Genomic DNA, 16,275 nt, shown 5'->3' on the forward strand with positions numbered 1-16,275 from the left:
AACACCCTCCACAATAAAAATGATTAATCAACCTCTCATAATTACAAAAAAATGAACAAAATGAAAAATTATGATTGATTGAATGAAGTTTGTACGGTTTGTACAAATTAAGTGGTTTTTATTTGAACGTTCCCCTATATATATATATATATATATATATATATATATATATATAAACACACTTAATGAATCAAAAAGCCCATGGGCCATGAACCCTAAAGGCCTGTATGGCCTTCCGCCACAGATTATGTCATTTTAATTTTTTTAGAGATTTAATAAATATTAAACATTCTTTTAAAATAGAGAAAGAAATAGAGAGAATGGAGAAATTTTCAAATTTCTAAGAAGAGATAAAATATTTTAATACTTGTTCGAGAGAGTTGGTTCGGTAAGAAAGAAAGTTATGGTGAAAAGCGTAAGAAGAAATCTTCATACTTGGATCAATCATAATTAAATGTCAACGCTAATGAGGTGCACCGAGATATACCAGATCAATTTCATCTAAAACTAGTTTAATGGGTGGGCATGAGATTAAAATTGATCAAGGGTTCATATCTCTTGTTACGTTTCTCACCATAACTTTCCTTTTCACACGATTCTTCGCGCTTGTTCAAGATGCTCTTAACATATTTTTCAGGGATGTCAATTTTGTATCAAAACAAATCAACCAATTCATGTACCAACCGTACTGATTTTACTTTGTTGGTAGTACCGTACCAACTATGTAAAGTTGGTTGATATATGTCATTTGAAGTCGTTTACCACGGTATTACCGTACCATATTGACTTATTTAAAAAATATTAAACTTTAGTCATTGATACAACTTATTTTGAATTTTAAATTTTGAAATTTATATTATCTTAATTTTTATTTTTCTAAATTCTAAATTTCTATTTTCTATTTCTAAAATTTTATTAATTAACAATTAAGGTTATATGAGAATAACATACATGAGTAAGTAGTCATGTATTACTTTTTGAGAAAAAAATAAATTATTTTAATTCTGAATTCTTGTAATTTGTATCAATTAGTATTTGTATATTCACAAGGTTATTTGAAGGCTTGAAAATGTCAATGATAGAAGAAATATCAACGATTTCACCATGCTCAATAAAAAGCCGGAATAGCTGAAATTGGTTCGTGTTCCGTTTCGAACGGCACTAACTTTCATTGTCAGGGTATTTTCGAGAGGTGATGTTATCGAAAAAAAGGTTTAATGGCGGGGACCTCATGGCCCCGTGGTCCACATTTTGTGAACCCTACTTGTGATACCTCATAAGCAAGCACCGGAAAAGACAACATGTCCTCCCCTGGAATCGAACCCGGGTGGGCACGCCCAAGGCAAGGCATTTACGGAAGGAGGTGATGTTATCGAACTGTTCATTGTTTTAGTACATCTATTTAACAAAGATATTAATATAAAACAAACGTATAACCTTATGAAAATTTCTGATGTTAATACAAAATCATGTCAAGATATATCAACCGAAAAAAGCTGATACCAATCCAAATAAAGTTAGGGTTGGTATAATTTTTTTTTTTTGATTAACCTGGATATCCAACCCGTTATGCGAGCCGACTAATCCCAGAACGACCACTTGCTTTATAGATATCATGGATATGCATGTACTAATCATTTATAGTTGATAGCTAAAAATTCTCCTTGTGGCCACGGAGGTTCAAATGCGGTGACTTCAGGCTATCTGCAAAGCAGGTGGTCGCTCTGGGATTAGTAGGCTTGCATAGCGGGTTGAATATCCAGGTTAATCAGAAAAAGAAAACCCTAAAACATCCGACAATGCTTTCACCCTTAATTCAATCTTATCCGTTTAATCTGTCCCGTCCAGATACCAAACGCACATGAGATGCAGCTGTTGCTTCTATTCTATCTTTTCATTTTTGAAAGTTGTACCATTTGATAGTTCCTCTAATGCATCAACTGTACATAGAATACAACTACATTCTGGATAACACAAAATCTGATGGCTATGTTTTTGTTGCTTCTTCAGGGAAAAAAAATGTGTTTGTTACCACCCAGAAAAATCTTTCAGTTCTTGTGTTGAAACACCCAATTTTCTTTTCTTTAATACGGCAGGACCCGCATGCCCACCGCCATCGACCGCAGCGGTCGACTCCGTCTTACCGCTCCTTGCTTTCAGGTATTTACCGACTCCACCACCTGAAGCTTCTGGATCTGCTCCTGTGCCTGGATTGCTAAACCATGATCCGATCTTTTCCTGAAAAATGCACCAAAAATATGCATAAATAGAAGTGAAAAGTGATCACCGTTAAGGTCACCAAGATACTAACATTCACCACAGGGGGCATTGGCCCAACGGTACCTGGGTTACTGATAGATTCTAGGCTTTTAGGAGGTCAAGGGTTCAAACTTCACCAAATGTGAGAAGTATGTTTAAGTATTTGCTGTATATGAATATTATGTAGTTAAAAAAGAAGACACTAACATTTTCTTCATCCTCAACGGTGTTCTCCTCGTTATTCTTTTCCTCTTCTTCATCTGGTTCTAAGTAAGGATTGACGAATACTGATACACTAATTATCTTGATCTCTTCCTGCAAGTGGCAAAAAGAACCATGCTATAATGTACAGCTACTCACTATAATAGGAAAAGACAAGAGAAAAATGAGAGGAATCAGTGTTCGTTTTTCTGTTTAACGACATTGGCACAAAGGATTTATTTCTGGAAGCATGCATGAGATACGAACTTTAAATATAAGTGAAGTCTAAGAGACACGTACGAAAACAAATAAAGCAAAGAATAAGGCTCGTCAGAGAATCATTAAGGATGAGAAGGTGTGCAAGTTAGGCGGACAGAACTGCAGGGGTGAGAATGAGGGAGGTGGATGAAAGAAGTGTGGAAGGTTTTAGGGTTTTAGCTTAACATGGGTAGTTTAGTAATATACCAAATCTAATCTCATCTCCCTAATTTTTGTTCCACCTACTTTGGTGGGACAAGAAAGCGCATTTTTGTCTCACTCGGTCCCTTCCTATCGCGGTGTAATGTTGCACCAAATGTGGGATGGTTTTTCTTCTTCTGTCGTATCCCGTCTTATTCCAAATATCAAATGCACCCTCAAAGAACCAAACCCTTCTAACTATTCGGGACCTAATAATGCCACATAAGCTACTTGTCATATTACATTGTCAGACTATTTTCATTTAGCTACAAGTTGATTGATACATGAGACGAAATTTTCATGTACAGTAAGGATACTTTTGTGATGGCAAATACCATTTAGCAAAGATGATTGAATAACTATGACTACTCTAATTGTTGTTTTTGTTCACAGATATCAACCAAATAAGCTTCATTCTAGGATAGGTCCTCATGACAACCGACTATAACACTTCGTTTTTTTTTATAACCACTGGCGTCCAGACCAGCTAGCACACACCTCAACTAATCCATCAAGTGCTGAAGATAAAAGCCAAGAAAATTTCCAGTGACCCTAAGGAGACTCGAACAGGCGACCTATAGGGAGGAGCCCAAAGCATGAGTATGACCTTTATTTGCCAGTTGAGCCGGCCCTTAAGGTTAACCGACTAGAACCATGTGAACCCATGGATAGTCATGACACCTGGAATTCATACTCGGACAAGCTAGTTACAACTTACAACCACCAACTTCCAAGACCAAAACATGGATTTCTTGATGATCAGGAGCCCTTGGTTACCTATGAAAGATTGGAAATGGCACAAAAGATAACTTGGTTATGTATGTAGACGGCATCAATAAATTTATATGCCAGGGGTCATCACATAAACAATGGGTGGAGATCAGGGCTACGTACATCTGAACCCCCCCCCCCCAAAAAAAAAAAAAAAAACTTTCAGATGGAATTTACTGGGTCAGTTTGGTTTGCTTGTTCATATAAATTACAACTGTGAGTTGAAGCCAAGTTAAAGTTATCAAGAAGCACTTCCAAATCAAAATAATGAGTAAAGATGACATGATATTAGATGGTTTATTTTTATGAAAACAAAGGGCAAATGGATGCCAATACCAATCAGAAAATATAAGATAACCTGAGAAATTAGGAGATAGGACTGACCAAAGGTCGATCATCATCATCAACAGGGACCTTCTCCATCACCGACAAAGTTGTTATGCCTCCTACAACTCCACCAAAAACTGTATGTTTGAAGTTTAGATGGTTGGCAGACTTGTACAGGATGAAAAACTGCGATCCATTCGTGTGGGCCCCACTGTTTGCCATGCTGACAACCCCCCTCCCAGAATGTAGCAATTTCGAGTTTACTTCATCTTGGAATGGCTTTCCCCATATAGATTCACCTCCTTTCCCAGTCCCAGTTGGATCACCACCTTGTATCATAAAGTTCCTGCAATTTGTATCATAAAGTTCTCTTATGTCAGATCTATGTACATCTTACCCCCGAACATATATTGGACTCATTTGGTTTGGTTTGGTTTGGTTTGGTTTGGTAATGTCTCTTATGTCAGAGACCTTGAATTGAAGCTAAAGATAAGACCAAGATAGAAAATACCTTATATTTCTGTGGAAAGCTACTCCATTGTAATAGCCTCGTTCACAGAGAGTGATGAAGTTCTCACATGCCCTTGGAGCTATATCACAATGCAGTTCGATATTTAGATCACCATGGGTAGTATGCAACTGAACATAACCTTTTTTCTTCGGGTTTTTTTCAACTTTCACATATTCAAACTCATTCTTTGTGACCGGATCATATGATGTAGAAGTGAAAGATCTAGAGGTGGCACCACTCGTGTAACGGCTCTTTACCTAAAATGGTGTCACAAAAATAAATTATCAATATGAGAGAGACAGTCTTATCATAAATGAGAATTTATAGCACATTCGGATGTTTTAGACCTTCTTAAAACTTAGATATGCAAGAATGGGAATGCAACTGCTATCACCAAATCCAAACCTGAAGTTGGTTCTAAAATAGTCAAAATCAACTTCAAACTTTTCTGATAGAACATAGTCACCTGGCCTGAAAGACTGAAGAAAATTATGGCCCTCTTTATGGTTGAAGTTGAAATAAACTCTAGAACCTTTTGGACAGTTAAAAGATGAACCCCCTTCTCCCCCTGGGGGGTCCCTCCCAGCCTCATTTTAAGTCCTACTTTACTCTTTCGGGCTAATCCCTCACCATGGTCAGTGACAAATACTAGATTCAGAGGCCTGTCTTTACGGATTTCCTTGGAAGATGTAAGGTTATATTTATCATCTTAGTAAAAATTTGTCTAACAAAATTATTTGTACGCAGGTTTGTAATATGCAGCCTACTGTGGATTGTGTACTATCATGTAAACAGCTTTCTGTGCAGCCAAATAAATTGATGACCCTAATGCACCATAGGGGTTTGATTTTATCCAATAAAATGTGTGTGCATTCATTCTCTTTATTTGACAAGAGACATAACGAAATATTAGCATTGATGGCCCCAGATTTTGCTAGCACAAACCTTAATGACAGACTTTGTAAATCAGTAAGGTATAACCATTGTTTTTCTAACTTAATGCCACTGTTCAAAAGAAATTGAGAAGGGGGGGGGGGGGGTACATCTACTGGTCATTCCAAGAAAGTCTCTTTTACCAAATTCATAGATGTTCATACGTAAAGATTCAAAATGAAAGCGAACCATCTTAGCGTTTACTGGTGTCCTGTCACCAGACATATGCATGGCTATTCGAGCAGCAGTTTTATCACTTGAGGCAGCCTTGGCAGCAGCAGCACTTCTTCCATGCACAGAAGCAGATGCAGCATCAACAATACTAAAAGCCTGTTGAGCTTTAACTTCATCATTTGATTTGGGGTTATCTTTAATGCGTTCTCGAGCAGCTAAAATGGTAGCAAGTGCAGCAGCTCTTTCATTTTGTGCCTTACTTCCACCACCTCCATGTAGTGCAAGTTCCCGTCCCTTCTCTGTTTTAAGCTCCTTTAGCATCTGCTTTATATCGCCAGACACATTTATGTTGTAGGCTGGATCCTCCTCCAGTTTTTTTAATTCTGAGAAGTGAATTCAAATTTACCATTATCACAATGAAAACTAAGTGAGCATATATAGATTAGTCCATGCAAAGATAAAAGAGAGAGGGAAATTACCTTCATCATCAAGTTTCAAGCTTTTCTTGACATGGTCGAAATCCACAAGAGCTTTGCTGTCAAGTGTGTTTGGATTCTACAAAGGCATACATCCATAAGCAAACTTGGAGATTTGAAACTAGATATTTATGTATTACGTCACATACAAGTCTGAAACACATTGAAGGCATGTATTACCTGAATGGTAATGATGTCTTCCCTTTTGAAGGGTTCATCAGTTAGAAGCTCCTTCCAGTTCTTGGTTTTAAGATTCAATTCTTTGATTGCCTGTACAAGATATGGAGTTGGATGCATTTGTTTCGAGGAAAAAATTGTGGATAAGGAAATATACATTTCAAATGACTAAAGAGAAAAAAACCTCATAAGAGAACACATTTCCAGTCGTCTTTACTGCAACAATATGTGTGAACTCTGTAAAAACCTTGTTCAATACAGGACAATGATACTCTCCTACAAAATAGAGAATAATTTCCCAAAAGTTAAGAAATTCCTACAGAAGTTGGAAGGTGGTACGTTCAAAATAGCAGAGTGGATATTAAAGAACTACAGAAAAGCATGAAAGCGACATTATATAGCATCTAGAGCTATGCAAGAAAAGAAGTTTCTGGGAAAGGATAACCAGTCATCTATACAAAAACTACTATGACAAGAATTAAGAAAAAATCCAATATAAAATTAAAATGTCAACTGAAAACACATATCCAAAGAGCCCCTAATTATTTATAATCATCATCCAGTCATCAATATGATAAATAAGTTATACGGTAGAGCAAGGATTAAAAATCTTTTCATAATTCACAAATCACAACTCAACTTATCTGCCATAACTTAAAAGCCATCTAACTAACGCATTGACTCATAAATATGCATTCTTTACATTTACAATGTAACAAGAGAATAGACAGCAAGTTGGCTGGTGCATCCAGTACTACAGAACAAGCATGCGTATAGAGGGATCTTAGAGAAGATGCAATCGTACCTTCAGAATTCTTGTGAAAAGTTAGTGGGATGAGATCCTCTTGTTTGAGAGGAGCTCCAGAAACAGGATGCTTTCCGTACTTCCTTATGTAGGGGATAATGTGCCTGCATCATAAATTTCATATATAACCTAAAAAACTGGAAACTCTATAAACGGAAAAAGAAACACCTACGGAAAAGGTATTTGACTGGCATTGAACCTAAACTCTACAAGACTTTTTTGTTAACACAAACTAATGATGGTAAAAGAAATGTTGGTGGGTAAATTGACCTTTTGGGCTCTTTGGTTGGTTTTCCATTAAGTGTTGTATGGATAAAGCTATCTGTGTGGATTAATCTGTTTGTATAGATTGTTTATTTTGGAAGCGTTTTTTCATAGATGGAAGGAGTGTGTTCTTTAATTGGGAGGGGCAGGTTTGGAAAAACTTGGCTTTATACATAAAGGTCTCCCCTAAGACGCTTACCGAAGAAGTCACTTTCTATATCATTAACCCACTACCGAACAATCACGTAAGTTGACCGAATAAGCTGCGAGTCTCATTAAGCTCGTTAAGCTGCAAACAAACAGGCCATTACTCTCTAGTGATCTATGACTCCCCCATCCTCATAAAAAATAGGAACTTCACAATGAACTTTTCTGTGAAATTGCCAGAGGACATGAAAGAGAAAAGAAGTTAACTGAAATAAAGCTTCAACAGCCTAGCGTATTTACAGAGTGACTTCAAGCTGAAGTTCTATCGAGTTAAAAAGTAGTTTCATTCGGAGTTACCGCACTTGGTAGCTTCTCCTAAGTATCCATACTTGGTGGGTTTCCTTGAACACAGGGATACCATTAAAACTGAATGGCGTATAACAGAAACATTCAATTGATGACTAAGTTCTTAAGCATGGTGATCACAAATAAAAGTTTCAGAAGTTGCAGCAAAAAAAATCAAAGTTCTCAACTCAAAGTTCGTATAGAAGAATGACCATAAAGATTTAAATCCAATAAACTGAAGCCCAAACTACTGAAGCATTTTCTGAGAGTCAATTACTGAAGCATTAACGATAAGAACCACTCACATGATATCGAAAACACTGCCATCCTTGGTGCACACTGCGTCCTCAAATGGAGTAAATGTCAGGCTGCAAATTGCATTCAAGTATTGTAGTCAATCTTCAAATCACAGACATATATATATATATATATATACATATATATATATACATATATATATATATATAGCACACAAACAGGCAACATAGAAAATCAAATTGAAGTACAAAGAGGAAGAAAGTGTGTACGCGCAGCAATAGAAGGGAAGGCGTTTAAAAGGTGTCCGCAGTTCTTTGGACTTGGCACCGCCCCACTCGGTGGCCCACTCCGTCTTCGTAATGAACATCCGATCTTTGCTGTGTTGTTTCTTCCCCATCTTTCTTCAAAATCTCTAACTTCGGGCGAATTAGGGTTTCGTGTAGAGTTCGCCGAGGATAATAATTGAAATTAGCGCAAACAGAACCCCCTTTCCTCTTTATTATCCCTACCGACGGAGAAACGGTATCCGAAAGATTGCAGCTCCTAAATCTGATACGGTGGTCGCTGATAACTCCGCCGAGCCGGCTTAATTCTGCGGTGGTCGGCAACTCGGCCTGATATTTACCTGAGACGCTGGCTGAGACTACAATTTGAGGCCCATATTCAGGCCCATTTCCAAAAGGTATTTAAACAAAATTTGGGCCCATTTAAGGGAAAGTTTTAGATCCGTTGGGCGTTGGGGGGTAAAATGGGCAGTGATGGTAGAGATTCCAGCAGCAGTGGGGAGGAAGACGGCGACGCTGAGTGGAGAGCCGCCATAAACTCCGTCGCATCCACCGCAGCTTCTAACCGTTCTACAGTTGCCAATGGAACAACCACCAGTTCTGTGGCTTCTTCCAATCGTGAAAAACAAGCGGACACCAAGAACATCAAACTCTACCATATCAAGGTATGTCTTCTTCAATTATGCCGTCGGATTGAAATTTACTATCAATAACTTATGATCAGATGATTTCTGTATTGCATCATTGCTTTGTTGATTTTGTTAAACATTTGCACCCCCTTTTTAGTTCATTTCAATGGATTCGGGGATTTCTTTTTTGCTTCTGTAGGAAAGCTATTTAGGGTTGCTGAAACTTTCAAAAATTTACCTAGATACACTGCTTCAGTAAACCTCTGAAGGCAATGTAATATGCACACCATTTGGTGTTGATTTCATTATCGAATTTGATAAATTTGCATGGTTAGAGACTTAGCGGCCGTTTATCAAACACTTACCTGGTAAGCGCTTACCGGTAAATGTAATACTATCGTTTACTTACCGGGTAAGATTCTAGTTCACCAAAACGTTATCGTATGCAACAATTTATCCGGTAAGCGCCTACCATGGTAAGAGCTTACCATGGCAAGAGTATCGCCCTCACTCACCGGGTAAGACTTTGGTCTTTGTCTCGCTCTTACCGGGTAAGATTTTTTGTTATTACCATATTCTTCCGGTAAAGTAACGTGACTTTTTGTTCACTTACCCGAGTAAGCGTTTGGTAAACGGCCACTAATGCAATTCAGGGTTCAGTCATAACCAATGAATTTGTACATGGTGTACTAGCCGTCCGCCTCTTATTCTGGATTTTTCAGTTGCTTGTGGTTCCTTCTTTGGATATTGTATTTGAATAATAGCAAAGCAAACCTATTTTTGCTAATGGCTAAATGATTATAGTGCTTTCCAGTAAGCCACTAGAAGCTTACTGAATAAGCCACTTCCTATACCATTAAGCCACTAGGAAACAGTCATGTATAGCTGACTGAATAAGCTGTGAGTTTCATTAAGCTCGTTAAGCTGCTAACAAACAGGCTCTTATTTTGGTTTAGTTTATCACGATAATTGGTTGCAATTTTCAATAGGCACAGAAGCTGTTGGATGACTTGTTAGAAAAGAGCATGGAAATAGTGAGACAGCAGCCCACAGAAGTTGCAGAAAACCATTCAATGATAAATGGAGGTGGTGTTAGACTGTTTAGAGATGCTCCACCCGGCATACTATTTGATCATGTTGGTAAGTTGATTCACACTCGTTATCTTGGTTACGTAGGATGCATGTTAGCCACGGTTCTAAATCCGTGAGTATTATTGAATTAATTCCTTAATTTTCCACCTAGAGGTGTGCTACCCACCGACCATAATTGGATATACAATTGTAATTGGATCCGATCGAATTCAAAATTTGGACATCCAAATTGGATCAGTCGGTTCTGGGATGGCAGTCCAAAATCCAATAAAACCAAACCCATTTCGATCCAATTACCATCCAACTAATAAATATTAATTACCAATAATATTTTAAGATATTTTTTGTTTATATTTGTATGTGGTGTATTTTTAAGAAATTAGAAAAAATATGTGAATAATCTGTTGAAATGGTGGATTAATTGGAGAAATATTGGATCAAAATATTGGACGAATCGAATCCGATCTAATGGATACCCAATAGTAATATCCAATAGATGTAGGAGATCCAATCTGATCATCTATTGGATTGGGTTGGATCAAGCAGGGACGGACCCAGTGTAGTGCATACCGTGGCACTAGCCACCGATTTGTTCCCCTCGTCGTGGTGAAAATTATAGGGTCGTGAAAAGTGCCACCATATCAATTTTTTGTGTGCCACTGTATATATTTTGAAACTACTATGAGGACACAAGTTTCTCTTGATAGAGTTGGTTTATAGGGTTTTTTTTCTAGCCAAGACCAGAGTTCGAGTCCCATTAGTGTCATTTTCTTAGTATTTTTAGTTTTTAATTCCAGATTTATATGTTTCTAAAAGAAACTTGCAATAAAAGACTTGAACATGTGAAAAGCAATAAACTAACCATATATTGAAAAGCAATAAACTAATCATATATTGAAAAGCAAAAAAAATTCATATATTTGTTTATAGTCAAAATGGTGCCACCACTTGAAAAGATTTCTAGGTCCGTCTCTGATTGGACCGTATCGTTTGTCCAACGTTAATTGGATTGGATTAGATAGCAAAATCCAACACCAAATGGATGATTGGATCGGATTGGATCCACCTAGATGAAACACCCCTATCCACCAAATATATTCTGGTTTTGTTCCTCTCATGGAGTTCAAGTTTCGTTATCCATGTACCAGATGAACTTCAAGGGCCGCTAAAGCGACCGAGAATCATTCCCAACGTAGAGGTCAACGAAAAATCCAAAAAGGTGTGATTCCTTATTGCGTTATATACGATTTGCTAAATGGTATACGTTACGCCCAACAATCTATCTTTTTTGCAGTTTAGACACCAACTCAAGTCGGTTGTTGTTGAAGGGCACGATATAATAGTTTCAGCAAAAGAAGCATGCCAAAGGTCTCTAGCTAAGATAGAAGCAAGAGCTGCAGCTGCAAAAGCAAAAGCCAAAAAAGAGGAAGAGCGAGTTGCGGAGCTGAAAAAGATCCGAGGCGAAAGATGGCTGCCTGCTATTGCTAGAGAGATGCGGTTCAAGTAAAACAATTTAACCTTCAAGGCCAGCTCAACTTGCAAATTAAGGCTCGTTTTTGGGGGTCTACAGGACCACTGGGGATTTTCCACACTGTAATCTTCAGGGTCCTATGAGATGAGTTGAGGTGTGTGTGCAAGTTGATCTGGACACCCATGGTTATCTTCAGCCTCTGAATCATTAAGAAGCGAATCTTGTTTTGGTTACTAGTTCATTGTTTTGAAGATGCATGGTTGAATTTTTTTCTTCATGCTACATTTTTGTATTCCCCAATTTACGTGTTCATTTTGTGATGCATTTGGCTCAAAGTTCTCCACATTCATTATTCATGTGTCGTTTGTTCCCTGGTTCACAACGGATGACATTCAGAATTATATCTACAGGGATGAAACGTAAATATACATATATGATATAAGTTATGTTCGACAGTCGAAATATATCATAAATTACCGAATCCTAACCCATAATTTAACCTTAATCAACATATTGCATTTTAACAACGATTAACCAGGAAACGAGTAATTTCCCGTAAACAAAATGATTTTATTTTTAAAGAAGTTGTGTAAATATACACACATTTGGGATTTCAAAGAGATTATGCCTGCAGATAACCTTTTCCCTCCAGATAAGAAATCACTTTATCAGCCATAACTTCAGGTGGAGGACACACATCTCCTTCCTCTTCTAACACTATCTGCACCATATCAGAATATTTATGTATATATACAACTCCTTTCAATTGCATACTTGAATAAAACTACACATATTCTCTCTCTCTCCAAGATAACAATGGTTAAGGTAGAGGTCATGTCTACCTACATTCCACCTCCCCAGAACATTGAGTTTGAGGTCAGGTCTGTGTACATCTTACACCATGGGTTTGGTTTGGTTTAACTATGATTGAGTTAGTTGGTGTGTCCATAGCTTACTCTTTTCGCCATTTATCAAGCAGGCCATTACAAAAGAAGTATAGGCAACAAAAAGGCACAGATTCTACAAAATAAACCAGGCTGACTATTTTAACTTTTAGGACCACAACAAGGCTCATTGGCACTAGTCATTACTCAAGTTTGTAGTGCTTTTGGTACATAGGATAAAATGGGACATAACAAAACAAAAAATTTGTTGTCCCATGTTTGGCACGACATTAGACTGGGACATGACAGGACTATGTATCACCAAAATAGGTGGAATAGAAATTCAGAGAGGTGTCAAAATTGGTAAATTACTAAACTACTTCTGCAATTCTTTCACCTGTCTACTTACTCTCATCCGTACAGTCCCGTCCATGTACAAACAGAACTGCAAATTGCAAATATGTAAATTTAAAGGGTAAGTGTACCTCAGAATCTAGTGGTGGCTCATACGGATCATCAATCCCAGTAAAACCTGCCACAATGATAGTGGAAGATGTAAGCCATAAGATTAAATTAAAGAAACAGATAACCCAAGCTAATCAAATTGAGTAACCACCTCAAGTCAGCCAAAAAAAAAATGCACATGGACAAGAACTTAACCACTATAAGCTTAATATATAAATAGGGATTCAGATAAACCCACAAAGACGGGTAGGCACAAACACTAATCAAGTCATGTGATAGTTTTAGATTCCAATGATTTTTGCCATAAATTACATGTAGAAGAAGTAACGTAAGGTTAGTTTAGTCCTTCGTATTAGTTCAGGGTTCAGAGTGAGGGAGTAAACAATGGACAATGCTTCGTAAAGAGATAGGGTTTGGCCAGGGATTTTGAATGATCAACCTCATCATCGACCTTGCTATGAAACATCTGATCACAATAGGAACAAGGAAAATTAATGAATCCGAGCTCTATATGGAATATATTGGGTTCGTTTGGTTCAAAAATGCAATTACAGTTACCTTTAATCTTTCCAGCGCGTGCAAGCTTGTACAAACCCTTTGGATCCCTGGCCTCACAAACCCGTAAAGGCATATCCAAGAAAACCTGTCAATCACAAGCTGTGCGAGTCAATATCAAAACGTAAACTACATCATCAAAATGGAAAATTTATAGGTATAGGACCAGCCTCAATGAAATCTCCATCTGGAAGCAATGATCTACAAGCATCACGATCTTTTCTGTAGGGAGATATCACACTAGCAATGCAGATAATTCCAGCATCAGCAAACAGCTTCGCAACTTCTCCTAAAAATCCATAATAATATAACATAATTATAACATAATCAGAGCAGCAAATCTCAACTAAGATGAAAGCTAAATAAGAACTGAACCCACCAATTCTTCGTATATTCTCAGCACGGTCTTCTGCTTTAAAAGTAAGATCGCGATTAAGACCATGCCTGACATTATCACCATCAAGGACGTATGTCAGCTTCCCTCGAGAATGCAAAGCACGTGTTAAGGCACAAGCCAAGGTGCTCTTTCCTGAAGTCGCATTCATAATTAAACCTTTTTTATAGCTTGTTAATCATATAAACAGCATTTAGTGGTATATATACTTTAATAGGTAAGGGTATAAGATTAACAAACTACAGGTCATCAAGATAAAAACCAAACAATGACCTGTGATACTACAAAATTGACCGAAATTGCCAAAAGTTCGCAACTAGCACTTTAACAACTTGCTAAATTGCTACTTTTATGAATATTATATTCATAAAAGTAGTTTCGCAAGTTGCTAAAGTGCTAATTGTTAATTGCTGAGTGGAAGTGCCATTTTCGCAACTTGCCAAAGTGTTGCTTGCTAAAGTTGATATAGTGCTAAAGTTGCTACTTACACAACTTGCGTAGTACTTTAGCCGTGTGCAAAAGTGATACTATATTCATAAAAAGTAGATTTTGCAAGTTGCTAGCAGTGCTATTTACGACATTTTGGTCAATTGAGTAGAATAACGGCATAAAGTGAATCGTTCAGTCCAAAATGCTTATTTTGGGCAATTTCCCTAAAACAAAAGTCAGCTTGTATCCTTCAGTTGTTCATCAAGAAACAGGAGGACACATCAACTAAAACCATATACAATACTCTGTAGCATTTTTTATCTCCTGATAACCGTACATGAGTATCATAAACTAAGATGAAAATAATTTAACATAGAGCATGAATTATCAATCAAATATTCAAATCTAAAAAGACTTGATTAATCTCTGTAGTTAAAATTAAGACTTTGAAAAAATGGAGGTTCTGTTATGAACACAACTTCTATAGCCTTGAAAGTATCGACTAACCTGAACCACTGAGCCCAGTAATCCATATGACACAACCTTTTTGCTGAAGCAATTCCTGCCTATCGATTTTCTCAACAGAGCATTTATGCCAAACAATATTCGTGGATCTCCTTCCCTTTGTGGTGATTTCGTGACGAATCGAACCTATTTTTCACATGAAACTGTTAAAGAATATTCGAGATTATCAACTTTATAATCCACATCTCTCACGATTTACGGATTTAGTACCATTCGAATCATCCGAATTATTGATAATACCACGTTCGTGTTCGTTGGAGCCGACTTCAATATCGGATTTTAACGAAGACATTCGCGAAGCTTCCTTTGCTTTGATCGGCACCAAGTTCTTCGACGGTGACGTTCGGCAATTGAGCAACCTCGCCGGAAAGTTCGCGAACCCTACCTTCGTCGATTGGGCTTCAACGAAGTCAAACCCCAGCGAAGACTCGAAAATCAATGACCAATTTCCTACCGCAATCATCGGACGAATTAGAGCGCGAAACCAGTTGACAACATGAAAATTCAAATCTACACAAATTTGTGAAGGAAATAAACAAACATCAAATTGTATATTGACAACATAGATTCGAATGGGAAGAAGGTTTTATACTTATTGAATCGAACAGGAGAAAGATGGGATGCACGATTAATGAATGGAATTTAATGAATAAAAAATCTGTGGATGTAGATTTGGGGGAATGAAGAAGATTGAGGTTCAAAAGAAGTTGAAGATCTCCATTGTTTTCCGATCCTCCATCAGAGCTCGCTGTCGCAGCTCATATGCAGCCCCTGCCATAAAATAAAATAAAATAAATATCCACCACCTTCAAAGATTGCATTAATTTTTAGAAATTAAACAACACTTCCTAAATGTTACTCGTAAAATTTATTAAAATAAATCTCGATTTAATTTTTAGTTTTTATTAAAATAAGATTTTATGTGGTTTTAAAAAAATAGTGATGTTTTTATTTTTGAAAAAATAAATAAATTGATATTAATATCAAATTAACTATTTAATAGTTATCGTTTTGTTATGTAACTTCTTTAATTTAATTTTTTATTAAATTTAATAACAAAGTAATTTATTTTTTATTTAATAATATAATTTTTTTATAAGGATAATAATTAAACATTTTATTAGAACTCAATGATTATCTTAATTATATTTTAGAATTTTCTATATTTAAAATGGATGTGCATCTTATATTTGATTATGTTTATCTGCAGTTAGTTACACGAATTTAAAAATGAAGCTTTAATAAGTTGTACTTACGTAAAATTATTTATAATCTTGAATTTTAAGTAATGTATAAATGATATACATTAATAAACAGTATTTCATGCATAAAAAATAATTTTTGAGAGTGTTTTATAATATAGTATAGATTAAAGTGTCAAACTCAATCATCAAATTATGTTTTATTTTTATTATTATTATTATCATTATTATTATTACA

At 36.6% G+C, this 16,275-nt stretch overlaps 3 protein-coding genes across 5 annotated transcripts; 1 reads left to right on the forward strand and 2 right to left on the reverse strand.

Moving 5' to 3' along the window:
- Positions 1-1,868: 1,868 nt before the first annotated feature.
- Positions 1,869-8,696, reverse strand: LOC112512048 (peptidyl-prolyl cis-trans isomerase CYP65). 2 transcript variants are annotated; one of them, XM_025117839.1, is made up of 11 exons: positions 8,377-8,696; positions 8,155-8,217; positions 7,094-7,197; positions 6,473-6,564; positions 6,292-6,381; positions 6,115-6,190; positions 5,651-6,018; positions 4,529-4,785; positions 4,075-4,363; positions 2,467-2,574; positions 1,869-2,238 (listed from the first exon to the last, which is right to left on the reverse strand). In XM_025117839.1, the coding sequence occupies exons 1-11, from the start codon at positions 8,502-8,504 to the stop codon at positions 2,029-2,031; spliced, it is 1,785 nt and encodes a 594-aa protein (XP_024973607.1). In that variant the 5' UTR covers positions 8,505-8,696; the 3' UTR covers positions 1,869-2,028. The 2 variants fall into 2 exon arrangements, with proteins under 2 accessions (XP_024973607.1, XP_024973608.1); XM_025117840.1 differs by lacking the exon at positions 1,869-2,238 and having other exon boundaries at positions 2,488-2,574; positions 4,049-4,363.
- A 148-nt stretch (positions 8,697-8,844) lies between these two features.
- Positions 8,845-11,903, forward strand: LOC112512384. Its single transcript, XM_025118322.1, has 4 exons — positions 8,845-9,056; positions 10,010-10,160; positions 11,261-11,331; positions 11,407-11,903. Exons 1-4 carry the CDS (start codon positions 8,856-8,858, stop codon positions 11,617-11,619), a joined length of 636 nt encoding a protein of 211 aa, XP_024974090.1. The 5' UTR covers positions 8,845-8,855; the 3' UTR covers positions 11,620-11,903.
- Positions 11,904-11,997: 94 nt separating this feature from the next.
- Positions 11,998-15,630, reverse strand: LOC112512383 (adenylyl-sulfate kinase 3-like). 2 transcript variants are annotated; one of them, XM_025118321.1, is made up of 8 exons: positions 15,428-15,630; positions 15,046-15,285; positions 14,818-14,961; positions 13,867-14,016; positions 13,658-13,776; positions 13,491-13,575; positions 12,953-12,999; positions 11,998-12,304 (listed from the first exon to the last, which is right to left on the reverse strand). In XM_025118321.1, exons 2-8 carry the CDS (start codon positions 15,125-15,127, stop codon positions 12,206-12,208), a joined length of 726 nt encoding a protein of 241 aa, XP_024974089.1. In that variant the 5' UTR covers positions 15,128-15,285; positions 15,428-15,630; the 3' UTR covers positions 11,998-12,205. The 2 variants fall into 2 exon arrangements, with proteins under 2 accessions (XP_024974089.1, XP_024974088.1); XM_025118320.1 differs by having other exon boundaries at positions 15,046-15,345; positions 15,428-15,585.
- Between the last annotated feature and the right edge of the window lie 645 nt (positions 15,631-16,275).

The sequence above is a fragment of the Cynara cardunculus genome (assembly GCF_001531365.2).
Source record: "Cynara cardunculus var. scolymus isolate 2C chromosome LG 5, CcrdV1, whole genome shotgun sequence".
In the NCBI taxonomy this organism is placed as follows: domain Eukaryota; kingdom Viridiplantae; phylum Streptophyta; class Magnoliopsida; order Asterales; family Asteraceae; genus Cynara; species Cynara cardunculus.